At 34.0% G+C, this 23,396-nt stretch overlaps 1 protein-coding gene across 3 annotated transcripts in view; it reads right to left on the bottom strand.

The window, feature by feature from the left end:
- Nucleotides 1-3,817: 3,817 nt before the first annotated feature.
- LOC136030457 (uncharacterized) overlaps nt 3,818-23,396 on the bottom strand; it is a 90,264-nt gene continuing 70,685 nt past the window's right edge. For 2 of the 3 annotated variants that reach the window (XM_065709460.1, XM_065709459.1), the window contains exons 8-10: nt 17,619-17,898; nt 11,044-11,216; nt 3,818-4,333 (exon numbers count right to left, since the gene is read on the bottom strand). In XM_065709460.1, the coding sequence (XP_065565532.1) occupies nt 4,070-4,333; nt 11,044-11,216; nt 17,619-17,898 (717 nt within the window). In that variant the 3' untranslated portion in view covers nt 3,818-4,069. The remainder of the gene's footprint in view (nt 4,334-11,043; nt 11,217-17,618; nt 17,899-23,396) is intronic. The other variant, XM_065709461.1, reaches the window with a different exon arrangement.

Here is a 23,396-nt window from a genome sequence, read left to right as displayed (position 1 = left end):
ATGCTTTAAGAATGAAAATATTTGCCACAGAGTAGTCCCTTTTTTTTAACGATGAGGGCGTAAAGTGTATTGGTGGTTGAAAATCTAAAACAATATTTAAATCAACCATTCCAAAAGCCAATAGAGTTAATACATTATTTTTTATCAAATAATGTCTGAAAGTGTCTTAGGAATTATAATATGTGCAACAGGTTGCCATGAGCCAGCCATTGGATGGTATAGGCGGGTAATTTCCATGAAATATCACGATCTAAAAAATGAAATGGTGAGTTCCCCTGTTCAAATGAAAAATATGTGTCAGGATATTCAAATGTCAGAAAAAGCTTAAGTGATGATGAAGGGTGCCACCAGGCAGACGCTTTTTGCGACACTGGGATGAATTACCCATGGTTTTTCACGAAGAGATGGCTTGCTAGAACACAAGCCAATGGAGTTAAAGCATGATTTAAAGCAAGAAAATGTCTAAAAATGCTTTAGGAGTAAATGCTAAGCCTCGCTTTTCAAATAAAAAAATCTTTCAGAATACTCAAACGTGTAAAACACTTTAAAAATATGAAGGGTGCCAGATGGTGCCACAGGCCAGTCAAAGAAAGGCATAGGTCGGGAATTGCAAGAAAATAATACCAACAAAATAAATGAACAAAATATTGAATTAAGTCACTTAACTTGTATCCCCCTGAATTTACCTCTAATAAGTCACTCCTTCCTTCAAAAGATCTAGATTTATCGATCAAAAGCTGTGGTTTGCATGTAGTGTAAAATTTTTGATGTCATGGGTAAACTTAAAGTGAATTTTTCAGCATTTATGTAAACAGTCCTTAATTGAACGACTTTATTGCTGAAAATATCCCTTTCCTAAATATGTAATATTGATTTCGATGCCTTAAGAAAAAAGAGTTATAATAATGTTTGTAAATTTGATGATTGATTAATCTTGCATATGCAGTAAAAGTCTTTGTCATTATCTTTTAGCTTTCTTCTTTCACGGGTAGGTGGTCAGCATTCAATATATTTCAGTGTTGCATTTAAGGCATCTTGTAACTTGCGTACTTCTGTAGTCATTAGGTATACCTGTCCAAGATAGTCTCTAATATAACTGTCAAATTTTGTGTAACGAAGAGAAAAAGACAGACTATTAGCTATATAAGAAAGTGCACCGTATTGTGATTTCTCTAAGTTTCAATTCACCATTGAAAGCAGAATCAACTTCTTATCGAGTAAAAGCATCCAGTATTAATACAGTACTAGCTCAAAAAAATCGCAGAGCAATTGCAGAACAATAATCAATATCCACAATGATGACGCTCTGAACTATTTTCTAAAAATGGGATAAGAGGACTGCAAGATCTATCAATACAAGTCATGTGAAATTAAGTTATCCTCAGTAAATTTGTAAATATTTGAATTTGTAGATATTTTTGTGGTTCGCCACAAGGGACTAAATTAGGCCTGCTCTCTTTTCTTAATGTTTTTAACCGTATTTTAACAACAATTTGTGAGCGTTTTAATTTACTGATGATTTAATTGTTTTAGCACTGCGACTAAGCCCTCCGACTACTGAACAGTCTGACTTGATCGAAATGTATCATGATCTAAAAGCTAAATTAGAAAAGGTAAAACTGACGGTCAGTGAAACTAAGAGCTCTTATATGACGTTTTACTTCCAAAAGGGTAACAACCACTCGTCTTATAATTCCATACTGCCAACAAAGGAAACTGAAAACTGTTAAAATACTTGAGATAATTTTGGACGATGATTTAAGATAGAATTCGCACGTTGACTATCTGACTAAAAAAGGCGCCTCGCTTTTATATTCATTTTCCAACCTATGAAGATTTGGTACACCAACTGAGGTTTTAAAGTCTGTATACTGCAGCTATTTTAGGCCTTCTCCTGACTATGCACACACTGCTTGGCATCCGGGATTGACAAAAGATCAAACAGATAGACTTGAGACGATACAAAAAGAACTGTAAAAATTTTGCTTGGACAAAACTACTCACCTTACGAGGATGCACTGAAACGACTCAATTTGGACTCACTTGATAGTCGTAACCATAGCGTAAAACATAGATTTGGACTAAATTGTTTGAATTCCCCAACTGATTGTCGTCTACTACCCAACCTTGAGAGCCCCCCAACTGAAGTCCTTGAGAGCCGCCCAACAGAAGACCAGTTACTAGACTTCGACAAATAAAAAAGAATTGTCCACAGTTACTTACTTGCTCAGCCTATAGTACTGAGAGATATCGTAAATAATTTGTCCCATATTTTACCCGTCATTTAAATAATATTGACACGGCTAAAAATTTATGTTTTATTAATATGTGTTCGATGAATATAACGTTTTTTTAAATTTTCCTGTGAGTGTTTTTGAAGGTATAAATTATTTTTGTCGTGACATGCTAATGCTAGCTCCGGCTATTGTAGTGAATAAATATATTCTATTCTATTCTAAATTCGCATGGGAACACAATAACACTCCCTATAGTAGCATGTATCACCTAGGTGTAAATACCTAAAGAGAATTCCTTTGTCTGTTAAAAACAATGAAAACAAAGGGCTTGTATTCCAGCAATAAATCTTACGTTACGAATGGAATATGATCATTTTTACAACCTGGGGTTTCCCCATTTGACTTGTGGGCTCTGAGGTTTTTTCTTACACACCTAGGTTTATAAACATTTGCAAAAGTAATATATAACAACCAAAGAAATCTCAAAGAAAACCCCCTATTTTGTAACAACCAACTTCCTATAGTATGAGGTAACACCCAGATGTGTGTAAAAATGTCTTGAGGGATTAGCAACTCCATTAATATACCCTATATCTGTCATTACTATCTTTGCGCATCAGGAGACTGGCTATTTGCTTAGTTATTCTTGTATCTGAAGTAAGCAGAGACAATGATACAAGAGGTCAGTGGGCAAATTTTACCCATATATAGTATTTTGTGACTTTTCCTCTTTCATTCAATATATCACTTTCTCAACATTTAAGCTTTAATTACAAATCTGAATCTGCGTTTATTTGATTTTTGTGATTGCTGAGACTGTAACAATATTAGATCATATTTCGGCAATTTCAGAATATATTTCTCCCACCTCTGGTATTATTACTGTTGTTTGTGCAGGATATTTTTGCCGTAATGACGGCGTCTATGTTTCGACAAAGAAATCATCAAACTTTTATAGGAAGACGAAGAAAATGAAAATGTAAAAGCAATTGACAGTGATTGTGAAGATGATTGAGTTGAAGCAAAGGACCTAGAAATGTCTGATAGCGAGAGAGAGATCCAGCCAACGTTTCTTGTGACGACTCAGAAAAAGAGATGGAACAGGACAAATCTTACTGTTTAAAGACGGGTAAAGTAATTCTTTTACTACCCGCTTGTCACGAAGAATATCAGTTATTAAACTCGTTCAGAAAGCCCAGCTCAATTGAGCTACTTTTTTGTCTGATTTTCGTCCCAATCATTTTGAATAAACACTAGCCACAATTATTGATGTCAAAGATGAAGGGGTATAATTTACCCACTTATGCTAGCAACGTTGCTTGGTACCCTTTAGTATTCCAAGGTTAAACAAACAGAAGCAAATATGAAGGAGAAATCAAAGAAACTTAGTAATCTCACTCGAAAAACACACCATACATTTCAGTGGATGCCGTACTGCAGGTTTAGAGGTATTATATTGGAAAAAATAAAGAATTCGACTTAATGAACCATGTAAGTAAGATGAAAATTTACAGGAACCCAAATCTAAGCCATCCCAAACAAAAAGGAGAGTTATATTATCTGTTACATTTGTAATAGAGTATATATCATGACATATATTTTGATTTAGATTCATAAATAGCTTAACACCTGACCACAAGAACAATTACAACACCAATTGAGTGCCACACTCCTTAGTATCATGAATTCAAATAAAACTTATTAAGCTAGTGAACTTAAAATTACAAGAGTTTTTCTTATGCAATACTAAAATGATTATATGTCACTCCTATTATTTTATCATGTTTGTCATCAGAAAATTCCACATCATCTTATTATTTTTGTATATCAACTTAACAGTCTCTCACTTTAATATTCTTATTAAAGTCTTTAGCATTTTTGTCCATCCAATCCATAAAATCTTGCCCGGCTGCAACTGTGCAAGCAATTAAAGCCATCACATCACTTTCTGCTCTATGTGCAGAAGGTATTCCTTCATTGAGATAGAAACGGTAAATATCAGAGAGTTTTCCACTTTTAGGTTTTGATATTGTGTTCATATGAATTGCCTTTAACCCGGTCATTGAGTCACAACATAGTGTACCATCGGCCAGGGCCTAAAATTAAAGTTGTGAATTTAGAGATAAACTAAAATCGAAGTTTACTGGAGGACAGGCATGTAATAGAAAAGTAATAGAGCTTACACTTTTGTGAGGATGCGAAGAAATTGTCCTGTTCTCCTTTCCCTGTAAAAATATTCTAAGACACCACTCACCTTCCTATATATTCCTCTGAATTTCAATTTGATCCCAAATTCTTATGAGAAAAAGATGGACTTGCAGAAAACTATAACTTTGGGTATAATTACTTATGTATACCCTCCGACACACCACTTTGAAAGATTTTGTTAGCCTAAATGTACGTGTAACATATTAAAGATTGGTTGTTGTTCGGAAAATCCAATTTTACTCTAAAAAAATTTAATGTTTTACTTTTTCCTTACGGAAAAAAGATTAATGTTGTTGCCCTGAAAGTCATATAGTCTAAGCGATAGAGAGAGAGAGAGAGAGAGGAGAGAGAGAGAGAGAGAGAGAGAGAGAGATAGAGAGAGATAGAGAGAGAGAGAGAGAGAGAGAGAGAGAGAGAGAGAGAGAGAGAGGAGAGAGAGAGAGAGAGAGGAGAGAGAGAGAGAGAGAGAGAGAGAGAGAGAGGAGAGAGAGAGAGAGAGAGAGAGAGAGAGAGGGGACACCCTACTTTCCGTTTAGCCCTAGACACTTGGTGGTTTGAGACAAATTTGAGGGAAATTTGAATTAAATCAATGGACTGTATGTACATATACATTGTCAATAACACGTATCTCAAGAAATGATTAGAGTGTTAGGGTGAAACTTTCAGAGACCAAAAGGAACGCTACTGCTAGTACTAGCGTACGCTATTCCTAATACTACTGTCTCTGCTACGTTCACTACTACTAAATTAACTGTCAGTTTATTGTAACTACTTGTAAGGCTAAGAGTATTGAGAGGAAAATCTCAAGAAATATATAAACATACAGGTTAGCAAAAAGGCAGCTAAGCCATGTCATAGCTATAACTTATTGCATTAGGTTGAAACTTCCTTTACTTGACAGAAAGATGTTCAACTGACCAAAAGGCAATATATTAATACTACAGTTACTAATAGTACTACCGCTATTGCTATTTATACCACCATTATGTGCCACCAGTAATACTACTAAGTCTAACATCACAACAACGCCTAAGGATGTGATGGTGAAATTATTAAGAATTTTGAGGGAGAAAGTAAACTGAATTACAACATGCCATGTGTATGCAGTTTGTTAAAGGGGTGTAACAGAGATTTCTTAGGAACAGTTTGTCGTGCGAAGCTGAAATTGACAGGGCTTGTCGTGGAGGATTTTGAACTAAAATAAAACAATATTCGCATCCTAGTGCTATTGCTTCTACTCATACTAGTTTTTCTACTATTGCTAATATTATTAGCAGTAGTAGTAGCTACCGCTACTACTAATACTATTACAAATTCTAATAAAATAACTGATGGAACTGTTACTACTGCAACTAAAGCAAAGGGTACTAAGGTGAATATTTTGGGAATTATTAAAACTCTGTGGAACTAAATTGCAACACACTATGCCCACATAATTTTTTGATAGGATGTATCACAAATGCCTTAGGAACGGTTGTTGTTGGTATTAGTAAGACTGAAACTTTCAGCCGTGTATTGAAGGGGATTTCGAAGAAACAAAAGGTGCTATGCGCATATTACTACTAATACTACTACAACTATGGCTACTACGCAAGCTAAGAGAAACAAGATAAAGCTTTCAAGGAACATTTAAGCAGATGTTGAACTAAATTAAAACAAACCGCACATTTGGTTGATATGAAGCAGTATGAAAGTGAAAATAACAATTTTAATTATGTTCCTACAGTCATCGATGGTTTTAGTAAATATGCCTGGTGTTTTCCTTTAAATGATTTAATGAGTAAGGAAATTATTAATGCTTTTAATGATTTATTTAAAAATACAAAACCTAAAATATTGCAAATAGATAGAGGTAAAAATAATTGTTAAGAAAAATGTTCGAGTATTTTTTAAGAGTAATGAAATTCATTGGTTCTCATTTGAAAGTGAATTGAAAACTCAAACTGTTGAAGGGTTTAATAGAACAATCTAAGAAAAATTATGAAAATATTTTATTCATAACAGCACAAACCGCTGGATAGATGTATTACCCACTTTTGTTATCAATTATAACAATTCTTATCCATGATCCATCAAAACAAACCAACAGGAATGAGTTAAAAAGGGAAAGAAAACTAATTTACCTCCTGATGTCGAAGTTCAAAAACCATACATACACAAATTTAATGTTGGTGATTTGGTTATAATTTATACAAGCAAGGGGTTTATGATAATGGTTACCTTCTAAATTCCACAACTGAAGTGTTTAAAATAGCTGCAGTGAAACATACAACCCCTATAACGTATGAACAGTCAGATAAAACTTTTGAGCTCAGTATTGGCGGTTCTTACGAAAAAGAACTCTCGAAAGTTATTCAATAAAAACTTTCATTCTATAAATGGATGCTACAAAGTTGAATAAACTGTCAGCCATTTATTAGGAGCTGATTTCATTAAACAAATTCCCAAATCTTAAAAATAGTCAAGCCTTGACAAATTCTTAAGACTTTATTTAACTTTCTACGTTAATTTTCATTAATATGTTTAATAATTTAAATTTGTTTAATAATTTTAATCTGTAATAAATGGAGATTTATTCTATGCGACCTAAAAAAAACTTACCGCAACCGAGTCGTTAGCTCGGGCAGTCAAACAGTTCGTGGTAACGAACTGTAGTAAGGAGCGACCCGACTCAATAGTAACCAAAACTCTAAAAAATTGTCAAACAGTTCGTGGTAACGAACTGTAGTAAGGAGCGACCCGGCTCAATAGTAACCAAAACTCTAAAAAATTGAATTTTGATATCAATAGCTACATCAAAAGAATCGCATTTTAATGCTGATTTTAAATATATAAGTTTCATCAAGTTTAGTCTTACCCATCAAAAGTTACGAGCCTGAGAAAATTTGCCTTATTTAGGAAAATAGGAGGAAACACCCCCTAAAAGTCGTAGGATCTTAGTGAAAATGACACCATCAGATTCAGCGTATCAGAGAACCCTACTGTAGAAGTTTCAAGCTCCTATCTACAAAAATGTGGAATTTTGTATTTTTTGCCAGAAGACAAATCACGGGTGCGTGTTTATTTGTTTGTTTTTTTGTTTTGTTTTTTTTTCCCCAGGGGTCATCGTATCGACCAAGTGGTCCTAGAATGTCGCAAGAGGGCTCATTCTAACGGAAATAAAAAGTTCTAGTGCCCTTTTTAAGTGACCAAAAAATTGGAGGGCATCTAGGCCCCCTCCCACGCTCATTTTTTTCCCAAAGTCAACGGATCAAAATTTTGAGATAGCCATTTTGTTCAGCATAGTCGAAAACCATAATAACTATGTCTTTGGGGATGACTTACTCCCCCAGAATCCCTGGGGGAGGGGCTGCAAGTTACAAACTTTGACCAGTGTTTACATATAGTAATGGTTATTGGGAAGTGTACAGATGTTTTCAGGGGGATTTTATTTTGTTTGGGGGTGGGGCTGAGGAGAGGGGGCTATGTTGGAGGATCTTTCCTTGGAGGAATGTGTCATGGGGGAAGAAAAATTCAATGAAAAGGGCGCAGGATTCTCTAGCATTACTATAAGAAAACAATGAAAAATAAACATGAAAACGTTTTTTCAAATGAAAGGAAGAAGTAGCATTGAAACTTAAAACGAACAGAGATTATTACGCATATGAGGGGTTCTAAAAATACTTTAGCATAAAGAGCGAGGTATTTAGGAGGAGATAAATACCTCGCTCTTTATGCTAAAGTATTTTTAGTAATTTCAACTATTTATTCTACGGCCTTTCTGATTCAGGGGTCATTCTTAAAGAATTGGGACAAAACTTACGATTTAGTGTAAAGAACGAGGTATTAACGAGGGTACAAACCCCCTCATATACATAATAATAATCAAAGAATATAAAAGTTTGTTACGTAAGTTAATTCTAAAGTTACGTATATTTTTTGCTAATAAAAAAATTTGTTAAAATTAAAATTAATAGTTGCCTTTTTATGTAACCGAAAAATTGCATGGCAACTAGGCCTCCTTCCCCATCCCATATTTCTCAAAATCGTATGATCAAAACTAAGAGAAAGCCATTTAGCCAAAAAAGGAATTAATATGCAAATTTCGTTTGAATAGTTTACGTGTGGAGAGTCAAAATCAAACTTGCATTAATTCAAAACGTCCAGAAATTACATAGAAAAACTAGGTTTTTTTAACTGAAAGTAAGGAGCGACATTAAAACTTAAAACGAACAGAAATTACTCCGTATATGAAATGGATTGTTCCCTCCGCAATCCCTCGCTCTTTACGCTAAAATTTGACTCTTTGCCACAATTCTGCTTTTTAAAACAAGCGTAAAGAGCGAGGGATTGCGGAGGGAAAAATCCATTTCATATACGGAGTAATTTCTGTTCGTTTTAAGTTTTAATGTCGCTCCTTACTTTCAGTTAAAAAAACCTAGTTTTTTTTATGTAATTTCAAAAAGAAATGTGGTTTCAATGATGAAAGGTTACATTTTTCGGTTGCATGAAAAATAGTTTTTGAAAAAATGAAGCAATGAGCAAAATGTCTAGATAAAATTGGTATTTGTACAGATAAGAGTAGCATAGAAAACAATCTTTTATAGCTTTATTATTCAAACTTTACAGGGATTGACGATTTACATATAAAACAAAAAGTACATGTTTTCACAGCATCAACAACTAAAATCCAAGAAGTCGAAAAGTCGAGGAAGAATCGAACTATCCACTAAATATTAAATCATATTAAGTTATTGCATTTTATAGTAGTAGAGAAAAAATGGAATAAAGTTAAATTCTTATTTAACAAATTCATAAAATTATTTATTCACAAGTCCTGTTTTGATCTTAAAGCTGAGAATGGGAAATTGTGAATAAGGTGAAAATTTTTATTTCAAATGTTGCAAGTTTAATTGAAAATGGGGTAAATTGATAGGATGATTTACATCGGGCCCAGAACCCGTGTTCAAATTGTGAGAAAGTGTAAAAATAAGACCGAATTTGATTTCCAAGAGTCTGTTTTCATTTTGAATATAGGGATGGGAAATATTCAAAATGTGCAATATTTGATGTTAAAATGATGTAAAATAAGCTGAAAATAATGTAAATTTAATGGGGTGAGATAGGTGGGGCAAAACCGGCAATTACCCTACTACTGCCGTACATAAAATATTGTCAATGAAAGGTTATGCACTCTTTCTTATGCAAGATGACGATACATACAAAAGGTAAAGTACTTGCGGCACGCATGGACGAAAGAAAATCCAAAGATAGTCGATGGTATCTCCTTCAAGTATCAACTCGTAGGCCTGCTTGCCTTTTAAAGGGGTTCTCTGCTATTCACTTCTTATAATAAAAGGATCATATAAAGGGCTAGTTCCAATAGACCACGGCCTCACACAACAAGAGAGAAAGCTTCGTCTTGAAGCATATTACACCTAGTGTTAGGCGTGTATACTTGTCTAGGAATTGCCAAAAGTTCCGGTTTACCACAAGGAAGCAAATGGCCCTTAGAAAACTCATGCGTGTTTGAAATCCACTTAGGACAACAATGGCATTTCTTAAAGCACTTGCTGCAACCTCTGCATCGATGATTCACGTTGTCTTCCAGTAAAGCGGTTGTTCAAATTTAATGAAAAGCACTATGCTAGAAAGACCCCGGATTAAATCACCTAAAGAATGGCACTAAGGATTGGAAACCGCTAACTGGAGGGGAACCGATTCTGGAATACTGTTTTGAATTTAAATTTTTCGAAGGTCATATTCTAAGATGCTATTCCTAGCTTAATAGAAAATGGTGAATAGAATAAAAATGATTAAAATGACTAGTTCATGTAGGTCAGCTTGTACAAACGTTTTAGGTGAGATGAGGCATTTGACTACATAAAGTTGATTTTTTAACTTTATTTTCGATTTTGCCACCATTGATTTCTTAGGAAATGACTAAACAGTCCAGCAACCTGTTAATTTTGAGTTTAGCCCTCCTACCCCCTTCCCGGTTTTTTAGGCTGAAAATAGGCATTATAGTACGTAAAAATGAAAGCTTGAATTCAGATTTGGAATTTCCCCTCATTCTCCCCCTTCAAGGGAAAGTTGGGACGATTGTGTAAGGGGAATTCTGTTGGATTTTTCTTATGGGATTAAGCTGATTTTTCCTAAGCATTTTGGTGTAAAAAAGAAATTCTTTGACAAATTCCCAGAGATTTGGCCATTTTTCCCAGTCTCCACTAAGGTATCCTCCAGGCCTTAAATCTTTAGATACCATTATTTATGTGCCTGTTTGATAACAGAATGTTTATCACATGTCTAATTTCAGCTTTGGTAAGTGACTGAAATGTCAGGAAGACTGAGTTTATAGATAGTTCTATTTGGAAAGATCCTTGGCCTCTTGTTATTTTTGCTGGATAGATCTATAGATCTAAATATTTTTGTAAGATACACTTTCATTATCTCCCTAAGAGTGTATTTAAAAAATATAATTTCTAATATCCGAACAAATGCTAAGATTCTTGAAACAATTTAGAAATAAAAATAATAAAAATAATTTTCATCTATTGTGATACTGGAAGATGAATTTTTGTTTGAATGACTTTTCTTTAAGAAGAAGAATCAAGCTTACATAAAGCTGATGCCCTACTTGAAGATGACCTTTAAGAATTGGAAAGTCATATTTACTCCCATTATGAGCAACTAGGCATAACGGCTTGACAAATTGTCCCAAGAAGTGATTAATGGTCGCAATTGTAGATCCATCAAATTGACTGAGGTTTGCCAAGTCTAGATTTGAAAGACCTGAAACGAAAATGAAACTTTATAGGATGCCAAGATGCATTAGTTAATATCTTTAAATAAATATTTTGTTTTTTAGACGGATTATTAAGATTGCACAATTGTGTTACTTAGATTGTCATTTAGACTAGGCAGTATGGGTTTGGACCTTGTGAGTAATCAAACCATATCAATAGGAGCTGAAACCCTAGTTTTTATTAAACATTATTTAGTTTAGAAGATTATTAATTCTTTTTATTTGTTTTCTTTTAACAGTTTTTGGTAGCGTACTGTAAGCATGGAGCTACTCCACCCAATGGTAAACAAAACTCTAAAAAGAAGAATTTTGATGACAATTAATATATCAAAAGTGTTTGATTTTATGGTAATTCAACCTATATAAGATTCGTAAAGATTAATGCTACCATAAAAAAATATCATGAAAAAAAAGAAAAACGTTATGATTTTATAAAAAAAGGCAGGAGAATCACCCCCCAAAATTCAGGCGATATGAATGAAAATCATACCGGAAGGTTTAGTATATCAGGAAGCCCTGCTATAGAATTTTCAAGCTCTTTTCTAACAAATGTGACATTTGTATTTTTTGCCACAAGAAAATTTACAAATCCTTGCATATTTTATTTTTCTCCGGAGTGATCGTATCAAACTAATAGTCCTGGAAAACCAATTGGGGATATATTCAAATAGGAATAAATTTTTATAATAACCTTCTGTGTGACAAAAACGATGCGAAGGCAAAGAATCCCTCTGCAACGTTATATTTCCCTATAGGTATGAGATACAAATTTTGAGATAGCAATTTGGTTCAACATAGTGAAAAGGTGCAGTAACTCTACCTCAATAGTTACTACTAATTACTATGACTTGACCCACCAGAGCTTGCAGAGGAAGGGCTATAAGGGTCTTTGCCTACACACTCTGCATTGTCAATTAGTATTTTTGACAATGTAGACAATACAACATTGTCCACATTATCAACGTAGTATTTACTTGGTAAAAATACGGAAAGTATTTTTTTTTTTGGGAGGGGTAGTTATTTTCTGCCGGAAATGTTTTCCACGAGGAGAATTTTCTGTTGTAGAGAACTGGCCCGGAGGAAGTCTCCTGGGGAACTTTTATACTGGGAAATTTTTTGGAATTTATACGTAGATCTGTTTTATTTGTCTTACTTTACCTTTGGTAGGTCAATTTTACACATGGAGGGAATTTTCTAAGGGACGTAGCTGCATGAAGAGAGTGTTTGGTGAAGGCGAAGGAGAGTGTTTCTCTCTGGAGGAGATTTCCTTAAATGAAAAAGTTCTTGGTGGAAAATTGTGAAAGAATAAGGACAAAATGCCATACTTTGGAGTAAAGAGTAAAGAATGAAGGAGTGAGGAAGGCGCAGCCACCCTTTAACACTAATTATTTATGCTCGTTTTATTGTTGCTCCTGACAAACATATGAAATTAACAATAAAAACTAAATACATATTACTTTTTTGCAAATATTTTAATTTTTTTTTTTTGTAATTTTTGGAATATACGGAAAATAGATAGTACTTAAGGACTTATCAGTAGCCTCAAATTGTAAAATTTCTTTTTCGATTCAATAATCGAAACGGTCAATAATCTTATTGACAAATGGGGTATCCATTACCAAAAAGAATATCACTGATAAAATTTTTTTCTGCATTTATATACAGATCGAAGCAAATGTTCAGGGTACGGTCAATGAGAGAAGTTACAACTGCTCTTTAAACTTGTGGGGGGTGATTTGAATTAAAATGAAGATATCTATTGTTTTGCGTTGGCTTTCGATAGATAGTAAGATCCACTTTATCAGTATTACGAATAATTAACACATCTAAAAACGGTAGTTGATTTTCAATATCAACTTCTAGGGTGCACTATAAATTTCTGTCATAAGTATTAAGATGATCTAAAAGACCCTGAAGTTCAGCTTCTCCATAACTCCAAAGTGGAATTACGTCATCCATATAGCGACCCTAATAGACGTGTTTTAGAAAATAAGAATTTAATACCCAATTTTCAAGGTTCTTGACATAAATATTTGCCAGTGGCCCGGATAAAGGTGCCCCCATGGGTAACCCTTTTTTGCTGAAAGAAAAGAATCACGAAATTGGAAATACATAGAGAGCTTATTACAAATTTCAACAAGAGTTATTAAAACTTCACAATCAATTCCTGTCACCAAAACCTCGATTAAGTGGTAATTTTCTTCTATTTTGTTTTTTAATAATTGCTCATAAATAGCGACATCTATATTCGTATATGTAGAAACAATGCTAAAACTGCTAACTATTATGTTTTCTGAAATACTCCTGTTACTAAGTTTTTCAACTAAATCTACTGAATTACGAATATAGGAATTTTAGGAATACAACAGAAGTTTGAAAGCTGTGCAAAGCCATTTCCCAATATTGGAAGCGGGGGCTTTAGTACATGCTACAATAGGTCTTAAAGGAATACCTCGCTTAAGTATTTTTGGTAAACCGAAGAATTTGGGACAGAAACTACCACAGGCAAAAAATTTATAGTAGAATTGTGGAGTGATTTTACCATTTTGTTTTAGCTACATTAATTCATTTATAATATTATTAAGAGACTGATCAGTAGGAACGTGAGTTATTGTTTTATATGTAATTGTGTGATTTAAATGGGAAAGAATTTGGTTTTCATAGTCTGTCGTATCCATGACAACAAGTGAATTGCTTCTGTCTGCTTTTGTTATTGTAATAGAAGAGTCTTTGCGGACATTAGATAGTATTTTCATGCCGTGCAGATTTTTCGGTGTGGAAGTCGTAGGCTTAAATTTTTTTTGGCTGTTATAAAGGGTATTTACAAGACAAGACCTAACTTCATCAGGGTCAGAAACAGATGCATAGCATTTATGCAAAGCGGACTCTAGAGAGGAAACTATATCTGCCACTGGAACTTGTTTCGGTAGTAAAGATGATTTTGGACCTTTTTCCAGTGTTTTGATTTCCTGGGGCTCCAACGTTTTAGAAGAGAGGTTAATAATAGCAGGTCCAGGAGTGGATCTTGAAGAACAAATTTGGTTTCTCATCGGAGATTCATTTCTCAAGGCTTCCAATTTTTTAAAGAATATCCACTGAATTGATTTCCTCTGTCTTGAAAAGATTTTCCCTATTGTTTCTACTTTGTGTTTGTTTGTTATGGAAAGGCAACACGGTCTTAGTGGCTATTTTAGTAATAGTAGTAGTCCAAAATTTTTCAACTTAATACCCTCTGTAGTTCTTAAGATACTCCAACGTCTTATTGACAACCAGCATGTACATAATGGCTTTTGATTTAATCTTAACGCCACATAAAACCCCTTCAAAGTGTTTGTTTTATGCTTTTTGCCTCTCCTAAGATATCATACCTGTTTATTCTCACAGCCTGGTAAATTTTGACAATAACAGCAAGAGTACAGGGAGTAGTCGAAATGACAGCAGTAATAGTGTTAGTCATAATTGATTTAAAAAAAATTCCCCAAAAAAAGTTTTTCAAGAGAAGTAAAATCCATATTAAACACTTAAGATAAGCGGAAATAAATTCCTATGATAATTCAATTTCAGAACTACCAAAATATTATATGTTAGAATGAATGAAACCCGAAACAAACGGATATTAAATGAAAAATTATAAAAAAACAACATAAAACAGATACAAAATTGAATAAAGAAATCTTAAAACAAGTAAAACTTAAATTTAATGTGTAAGTCAAGATTAAATTAAACAATAATCATTGCAAATAAGAATTTGGCTGCTGCGCCCTTCCATATATATGTTATTAGATAAAATAGCCAATCTGTTTCAACTAAAAGAAAGGAGAAACTTTAAAACTTAAAACAAACAAAAATTATGACGTACATGAAGAGGCTGCCTCCTCCTAAACACCTCATTCTTTACACTAAAGCTTGAATTCTAGTCAAGCCACGATAATCTGCTGCCTTCTGCTCTCTTTACTTCAGCATTTGCAGCTCTTATTTTTACTTCACCACTATTTTCTTCCTCCGGTCTTTTAGTGTCCAGTAGAGTGGGATTTGATCCCTTTTGTAATATATGAAGCATGAAATAATAATAATAGCAACAATCAATGTTCAATTTAAAAGTGTGATAGGAACTTCTCATCAAACATTTATGCTCTCATGGAAGGTCAAAGAAATCTATTACGTAACTAGTACACAGAACAAGTAACAGTTCATTGACTCCAACAGTTAGAGAAGTAGTTAAGCGACTATATTATTCCTATGGCCCCAGCCTAAACCATTGCGCAAATTAGCATTGAGCTTCGCTCACTTCCAAAGAAAGCTATTACGTAACTCTATTATATTACGTATCTCTATTAAGAGTTAATTGTTCCCCAAGAGTGCCTTAGAAATGACCTTGGCTCTGACCAATCCGTAATTGGATACATACTTTGTACCGTCATAGCTACTAGATTTTCCGACCATGCTGATCAAAATGGCTATTTCAAAATGCTGTTAAAGTGACTTTTGGGGAAAAAGGGTCGTGGGAGGGAGGCAAAACTGCCCTTTTGACATTTTTGGGTCACCTAAAAGGAGTACTTGAACTTTTGATTTCCAATCAAATGCGCCCTCTCACAATTTTCTAGGATCTATGGTTCAATACCATCACTCGTGAGGAAAACAAACAAATAAACACACATTCGTTATCTTTTTTACTGCAAAATTTGATATTTTTTTTATATTGGAAATTGACATTGCTGCAGTAAGTTTCTCTGAAATGTTGAATCCGGTTGTATGATTTTTATTAAGATCACTTGATGTTTTTGGGGTGTTTCTCTACTTTTTTGACAATTAAGCAAATTTTATCAGGCTCGTAATTTTGATTTTTAACATGAAACTTGATAGATTTTACATATTTTGAATAAGCACCAAAATTTTATTCTTTTGATGTATCTATTGCTATCAAGACTGTTTCCTAGGGTTTCGGCCACTATTGAGCCGCATCGCTTTTTGTTTACAGTTTTCTTTTTATCACGAAGTGTTTGATACATCACATGTGGTCTCCAATCTCTTTGACTCTTAAAAGGAGCACTAGAACTTCAAATTTTGAATCAGATTTCCAATCGACCACCAATTTGTTCTGAAGTGCCTTGGGAAAAAAGATAATAATAAAACATTGAAGCCTTATGGCGTTTAACATAGGGCAGCACTATAGCGTTGCCTCTGATAGCAGTAATGGGATTCATATTGTCAGTTTTTGTGCAGTTAAAAATCTCCAAAAATATCTTAAAATTTCAATATAACACTCTAAGTTGTTCCTAAGACAGGCCTACTGCTAATACACCCTTTAGACAACCTGTATTCACACAACGGGTTTTGGTTTAATTCAACACTCTCTTAACATTTCCTAAAAATTTCTTCTTAGTACCGTTAGCTTTAACAATGGTATTAATTGTAGCAATAGAACTAGCGTTAGTAATAGAATAAATATAGTACTTTTTGGCTGATCCAAGATCCCCCTCAACATGAACTATCGATACAAATTAGTGCACTAAGATGTTTCTGGGATGTAAAAGTCACACCCTTTTAGTAACCTGCATCAATATAGTTTATTTCAGTTTAGTTAAACAAATTTTCAATCAAAGAAGCCGCTTCTAAAGTTTCTACGACAACTCCCTCCAAGCGTCTTGATGAAAGAAATGCGCTATGCCCACTTCAGTCTTTAATTAGGCAGCGCTATTGCACCGCCTATGATTAACGCTACCACGATCCAAACTGATATTACACCTTTTACTCCTTCCTCAGCTAGTTTTATAATGAAACTCTTTTTATGTCATCTTCTATGACAACAATTCTTAAACAAAATTTCTCATGATGAAACTTCTCCAGTTAAGTTTATATCGAACACAACCTGGCCTCTACAATTTCTGCCGTAATTACTGCTACTATTGCAGTTAAAACTTGAAACATAAAAATCTTACCATAATCACGACTATTCCCATCAAAAATGGTCTTGTCAGGGTTACTGTCATCATGACATATTTTATTACAAACATTCTTGCGATGAATAAAACTGACGGTACAACGACTCCACTGAAGACTACCAGTAGCACCACTTGCTGCTATCAGCATATGCTTCCACCGATTAGATACTTTTAAGACGGAGGTTCTTTTCCCAACTTCTACTGCTGCCCCTTAATGCATATAACACGACTTCACACAATCTGAAATCTCCTGTGACTTTTGTTGTGGAAAATACCAAGACTACTACAGTGAGTGTGCATATGACTATTATTGGAACTATAAATCTAAGGTCTGCTGATAATAGCTTGTAAATGTAATAACAAAAGAGCTAATATTGCTACTTATTGAAATATCACTGCTGTTTTGTAAGCCTATTCTAGACTCTATATATGTTTTTATACATTTACCTGTAATTACTGATGCGCTTTTTTCAATATCTTTCATTGGTTTTGTGCACAAACTGATTTTTGATATAACACGGGGATGTACCTCTTGAAGTAAATTGTTGGATGCAACACTCATATTCTTTAGCCTTTCAAAATTCTTCATTGTTTTCAATAGACTGTCACGTGTCACAGCAACCAAACAGATTTCTGTTATTCTTACTGGATTCTTTAATCCGGTTGTCTCAAGATCAAAAAATACAAATGTGTTAATTTCGTTCTGGGCTTCAGCTTCATTTTTCACCTAGAAAGTTTAAAAAAGCAAAACGATTAGAGTCCAAAAACGGAAAAATCTAAAAACTAAATAATTAAAATTTGAGAAATTTGAGAACGGAAGAAAAGAAATAAATGAAAATAAAGATGGGAACAAATAAAAGACAGAACCATACCATTAACGCATTAATAGCATATTTTAAGACTATGGCCCTTTTATCCTGGTCATGTCGTAAAACATTTGATCCTTGAATTATTTTGTTTGGCTTGTCATTGTTACTCTTATTTCCAAATTAAACGAATTTGTCGTTCAGAGAAAACTAAACATTGATATTATCACCATAGCCATAGCCCGTTGACTTTAGTAATTCTACTTAAAAGGACCATAAATTACTGTAAAATGAATAAATAAAACCCAAACGATGTAGAAAATTTAATGGATGATATTCCCAACCTTAAAGAACAAACATACCATCCCTCGAAAAACTTTCTATCAAAATAAAGCTAAAATTATAAAATTAAAAAAAAACAACAAAATACTAAGCAAGCTTAAAGAAAAAAAAATTCTAAGAGTAAACACATTTGTAATAATCAATTATGTTACAATATTTTAAAAATACAAAATTTTGGCGTTTTTACATTGACTATCACTTCAGTAAAATTGTACAAAATTCATGCCTAAATGAATCATAGGGAGCACAAAAGCACTGCCTAAGTAAAGAGCTATGTCTGAACATTATTTTATCATTTTGTTTGTTTTTGTTTTTTCAAATCAGGGAGCTTCTTTTAGAAGGAGTTGTCATAGAAATTTTGGAAAGGACTCATTCGACTACAAACTGTAAGGGCTACTCCCCTTTTTAATTGTTGAAAGTGATTGGAAGGAAACAGCTCCTCACGCCTATCATTTCTCTAAGCACATACAATTAAAATTTCGAGATAGCCATTTTCTTCAAAGTAGTTGAAAGGTCACGAAATTATGTCTTTAAGGATGACAAACTGCTCAAAGCCATCGGGACGAGGGTTGTAAGTCATTCCCCGAGAGCATATAAAGTTTTCACAGAAAGGGTTGTCATTTCTCTAAGCACATAGAATTAAAATTTCGAGATAGGCGTTTTGTTCAAAGTAGTTGAAAGGTCCTGAAATTATGTCTTTAAGGATGACAAACTGCTCAAAGCCTTCGGGGTGAGGGTTGTAAGTCATTCCCCGAGAGCATATAAGGTTTTAACAGAAAGGGTTGTCGTAAAAACTTCGGAGGGGGTCAATTGGATTGGTGGTCAGATATTCCCGTACCCTTTTTAAAATTCAAAGTGATCAGATAGCTGATACCCCTTCCCAACACGTTGTATTTTTTTAATGTGCATTAAATAGAATCTTCGAGTTAGCCGTCCGTTCAAAAATAGTCCAAAGATCATGGGCTGCGCAATAGCACTCCCTAAATAAAGAGCGGTGTGGAAAAACCGTATTATTTTTTAGACCAGGGCTCTATGTGTAGAGGGAAATGTCGTAAAACCTTCGAAAAGGGCTCAATCAATTAGAAATTTCATGTACTGCTCTTTTTAATAGTCGAAGGTGACTGGAGGGCAACTAGTCTTCCCACGCCAATCATTTCCCCAAATACACCCAATTAAAATTTTTGATAGCCATATCAATCAGCGTAGCGGAGAGGTTATGTAATCATGACTTTGAGGATAAAAACGCCCTATATCTCTTAGGGCAAGGGGTGTAAGCTATTCCCTGGGGCTTATAAGGTTTTTATGTAAGTGGTGTCGTATCAACTTCAGGGGAGGCTCATTTAATTTGAAATTGAAAATTTTAGTTATCTTTTAAGAGTCTAAAGTGATGGAGGGCAACTAGCTCATCTTTCTTCCTGGACATTCTCTTTTCCTCAAACGTATCTGATCAAAATTGTGAGGCAGCCATTTTTTTCATAATAGTCCAAAGAGCCTATAAAAGAGTCTTCAGCGTGAAACAACCCCTCCCCCACCTCCTGAGAGCCCAGGGGCGCAAATTTTGTAAGTTTTACCCCGGGACGTGGGAAATATAAGGTTATTATGGAACGAGTGGTTGTACCCATTTGTTCAGAAAATAGTCCAAAAATCATATATTGGAATTGGAATTGAGCCTTTGGAATTGAGACAAACCCCCAAAGTTTGGGAACAAGGGTTGTTAGTTATGTCCAAGGGGCTTATAGTTTTTACGGAAGGAGTGGTTGTGTCAGTTTTAGAGAAGGCTCATTTTATTGCAACAGTATAATTCTAGTTCCATTTTACGAGTCGAAAGTGATGGAGGGCTAGTAGCCTTCTTCGCCTTCTCTACATCCTCATTTCTTGAAATACATCTGATAAAAATTGTGAGAGAGTGTTCTCAATAGCCCGAAGAGCATATATTAAAGTCTTCAGTGTGGACACAATCCCACAGAACCTAAAAGTCGAAGGTTGTAAGTTACACCGAGAGGTATATAAGGATTTTATGGAACGGGGTGATTTACAAAATTCAGATCGAATGGAGCTTATTTGATAGCAAGTCAGAAATTCTAGTGTCCTTTTAACAGTCAAAAATTGAGGGTAATCATTCGTTTTCAAACCAATCATTCCTTAAAACACATCAGATCAAAATTTTAAGAGATCTATTTTGTTTAGTATTTTTGAAATATTTAGCAATTTTATCTCTGGGGATGTCAACCTCCCAACACAACTCAAGGGGATATTTTCAAAATGCTTGGATTTTCGGGAAAAAATTCCCTCACTAGGGGGGATTACTGGAGCAATCGGAAAAAAGAATTAGAAATTCTGGTCTTTTTTAAATGAAAGTATACCAAGGACAATTTTTCTGGCTGAATTGTCCGCAATAAATTTACACTTGTGTAAATTTACAGCTAGCCAAGACTTTGAAGTTCGACCTCCCTCAAATAAACCTTTTATAATTTGAATTTATTTCTATTTATATCAAATTAAAGTAAATCTTTAATTTAAACCATTTATAGGGTAGTTTTATCACAAGTATACAAAAGTATTATCAAACTGATGTAAATCAAATCTTATTAACGAGAAATGTGATACTTATCTAGTTTTACAATAATCCGATGTTCAATAACATGAAATCTGAAAAAAAATCATTATTTTTCGAGTGTCCAAGCTAAAGATATTTGAAAGGCAAAATCCTATACCACTTATCATTAAAGAAAGCTTATATTAATTTAAAACATCCCACATTTCCCGTCGTTGAAAGATGAGTGGCATCTCTGTAATTCCATCTGTTATGAACTTAGACATTTCTTTTCAGAATTTTAGAAAATAGTAAGAATGTATTAGCTAAAACAGGTAATCGAAAAACTAGAATGGTTCTTTTAATTGAAAAAATAGAATGAATTTTTGCATTGTTCCAAGCAAAAAGTAGGATGAAAGACGATAGTCATTAGCTTGAACAATACAAAACATCCTAATACTGTTTTAACTCAGGAAATCACAAATTGACCTTGCAGCAAGGTATTTTAGTTTTGCTAATACCAGAAACCAAGTAGTGGGCTCAATAAGTATTACTATATGACGTGTTGAAGCACCAGTGTCATTGGGTGACGGTGTTAGTGGACAAGCAGTATCAATAGTAACTATACTAAATGAATACATTGGTATATCTGTTTGTCCTAATGCAGGATGGATAGTCACAGTGATTTCATTTCTACAAAGACAATTATAACATTTCTCACCCACTGCATTAATTTGTTTTCTCATGTTTCGAAAAATGCGAGCTTCATCAAATTTTTTAATGATTTTTTCACCAAGCCAATCAATCCTAATATTTCGCGAAAGTAAAGAAAAGTAAAGAATTTGAAAGTAAAGAATTTTTACTTTCAAATGCACCAAGCCAATCAATCCTAATATTTCGCGAAAGTAAAGAAAAGTAAAGATTTTGAAAGTAAAGAATTTTTACTTTCAAATGCACCTTCAGCTTCCCCAGTTATTCCAAGGGATGGTAGAAGCGAATCTGACCATACGTGATTCATCTATGATTCTCAGTAGCCATGCCTTTATATTCAGTCATAAACTTCCTTCCATCACATCCTCTGCGTCTAGTTCAGTTTCATGTGAACTTTTTTTTGACATGTCTGTTGTCTCTAGTTCAGATGACATTCCTAAACTTTTTCTACACGCCAATGCACCTAGCTCCAATTATTTCACCGGATATCCCTCTCCATAGATCAATTTCTGTACCTCTAGTCTCTGGCTTCTCAGTGCTTTTCCTTCACTGTATTTACCCAATCTTTCTCAGGCTACCATTCTCAGTCAAGAGATTAACATTTGTGGTCATACCTTTCTCCTACAGCGAACCCTGTTGAGTGTCCGCGTTTTTCACTGTGATAAATTGTAGAGGTTATTCTCCTAAAATGGTAAGCATTCCCATGCTCTCCGCATGATGAGGTGGTAAATGTCCATAATGATTGACTTCCCAATTCAATAGCCTGATTCAGCACCTGATTTTAATTGAAATTGAATAATTTTTGGGCATTAATCAAGTCATGGCTAATTGTAGAAAAAGCTAGGACAGATAGTTGAATTCAGTGATAGGTAATTTTGGCATTAATCCCTCCTTATTAGGATTCTATAAAAATGAGTTTTTTTTTTCGAAACGAAGTTGAGGTCGAAGGGCTCGACCCAGTCCGTTGATTTTTGAATTAACAAGTCATTATTTGACTTTTTTTGTATTATTGGTAGTCAAATGAAAAGTTATTATTCGCTTTTCTGTCTATATGTTTGCCAAGCTCTTTAAATTGAATCAAGCAAATCGTATAGAGTGTTGTAGTGTTTAGTAGTAGAGTCTGTATATGTATAGTGTTTGGTTGTGGAGTCCGTAGAGTCCGTATATGTCGAGTTTTTTTCAAAACGAGGTAGAGGCTGAAGATCTTGACTAAGTCCGTTGATTTTTGAATTAACATTGAATTTTAGTAGTATTTGATTAAGAGATATGGGGGACATGGATATGGAGAAATATGGAAGAAATGAAGGACGATTTGAATTAAAATGAATCGCAAACAACTAGTTTTCTATTTATCTGAGTATTGGAAATTTTTTAGTTTAAAAAGTAAAATAAGGAAAATAATCCTTATTTCAAGCTAAGTGTTCCTATTTTCCCCAGTGTCTCCGTAGATTGATATTATAAAATAATTTTCCATTGATTTCGAGAGTTTTCGTTAATCTATTTTTTTTCTCAACGTTACAATGGAGAGGAAACACTAAAAATATATATTGGTTTCAGTAAAGTGCAAATGACAATCGTGCTATAATTGGGGTACAAGGGGAAGGAATTACCAGTTCATATATCTAGTGATCTAATAGTTTCTGGTAGTTTTTGCCTGCTCAAGACATAGCTTTGCTCTTTGCTTTTAAACTTGTTTTTTTGTATACTTAATCCATAAATAAATAGTGCGTTCGAGTATTCCAAGATTGATTATCCGATAAGCCTTATGACATATTCTTAGCGTTTCACCAGACACAAAAGATATAAAATATTAGATGGATTACTATTTGAAGC

This window comes from Artemia franciscana, chromosome 8 (genome assembly GCF_032884065.1).
Source record: "Artemia franciscana chromosome 8, ASM3288406v1, whole genome shotgun sequence".
Classification (NCBI taxonomy): domain Eukaryota; kingdom Metazoa; phylum Arthropoda; class Branchiopoda; order Anostraca; family Artemiidae; genus Artemia; species Artemia franciscana.
The sequence above is the reverse complement of the archived record's forward strand: the minus strand, read 5'-3'. Positions and strand labels throughout refer to the sequence as shown.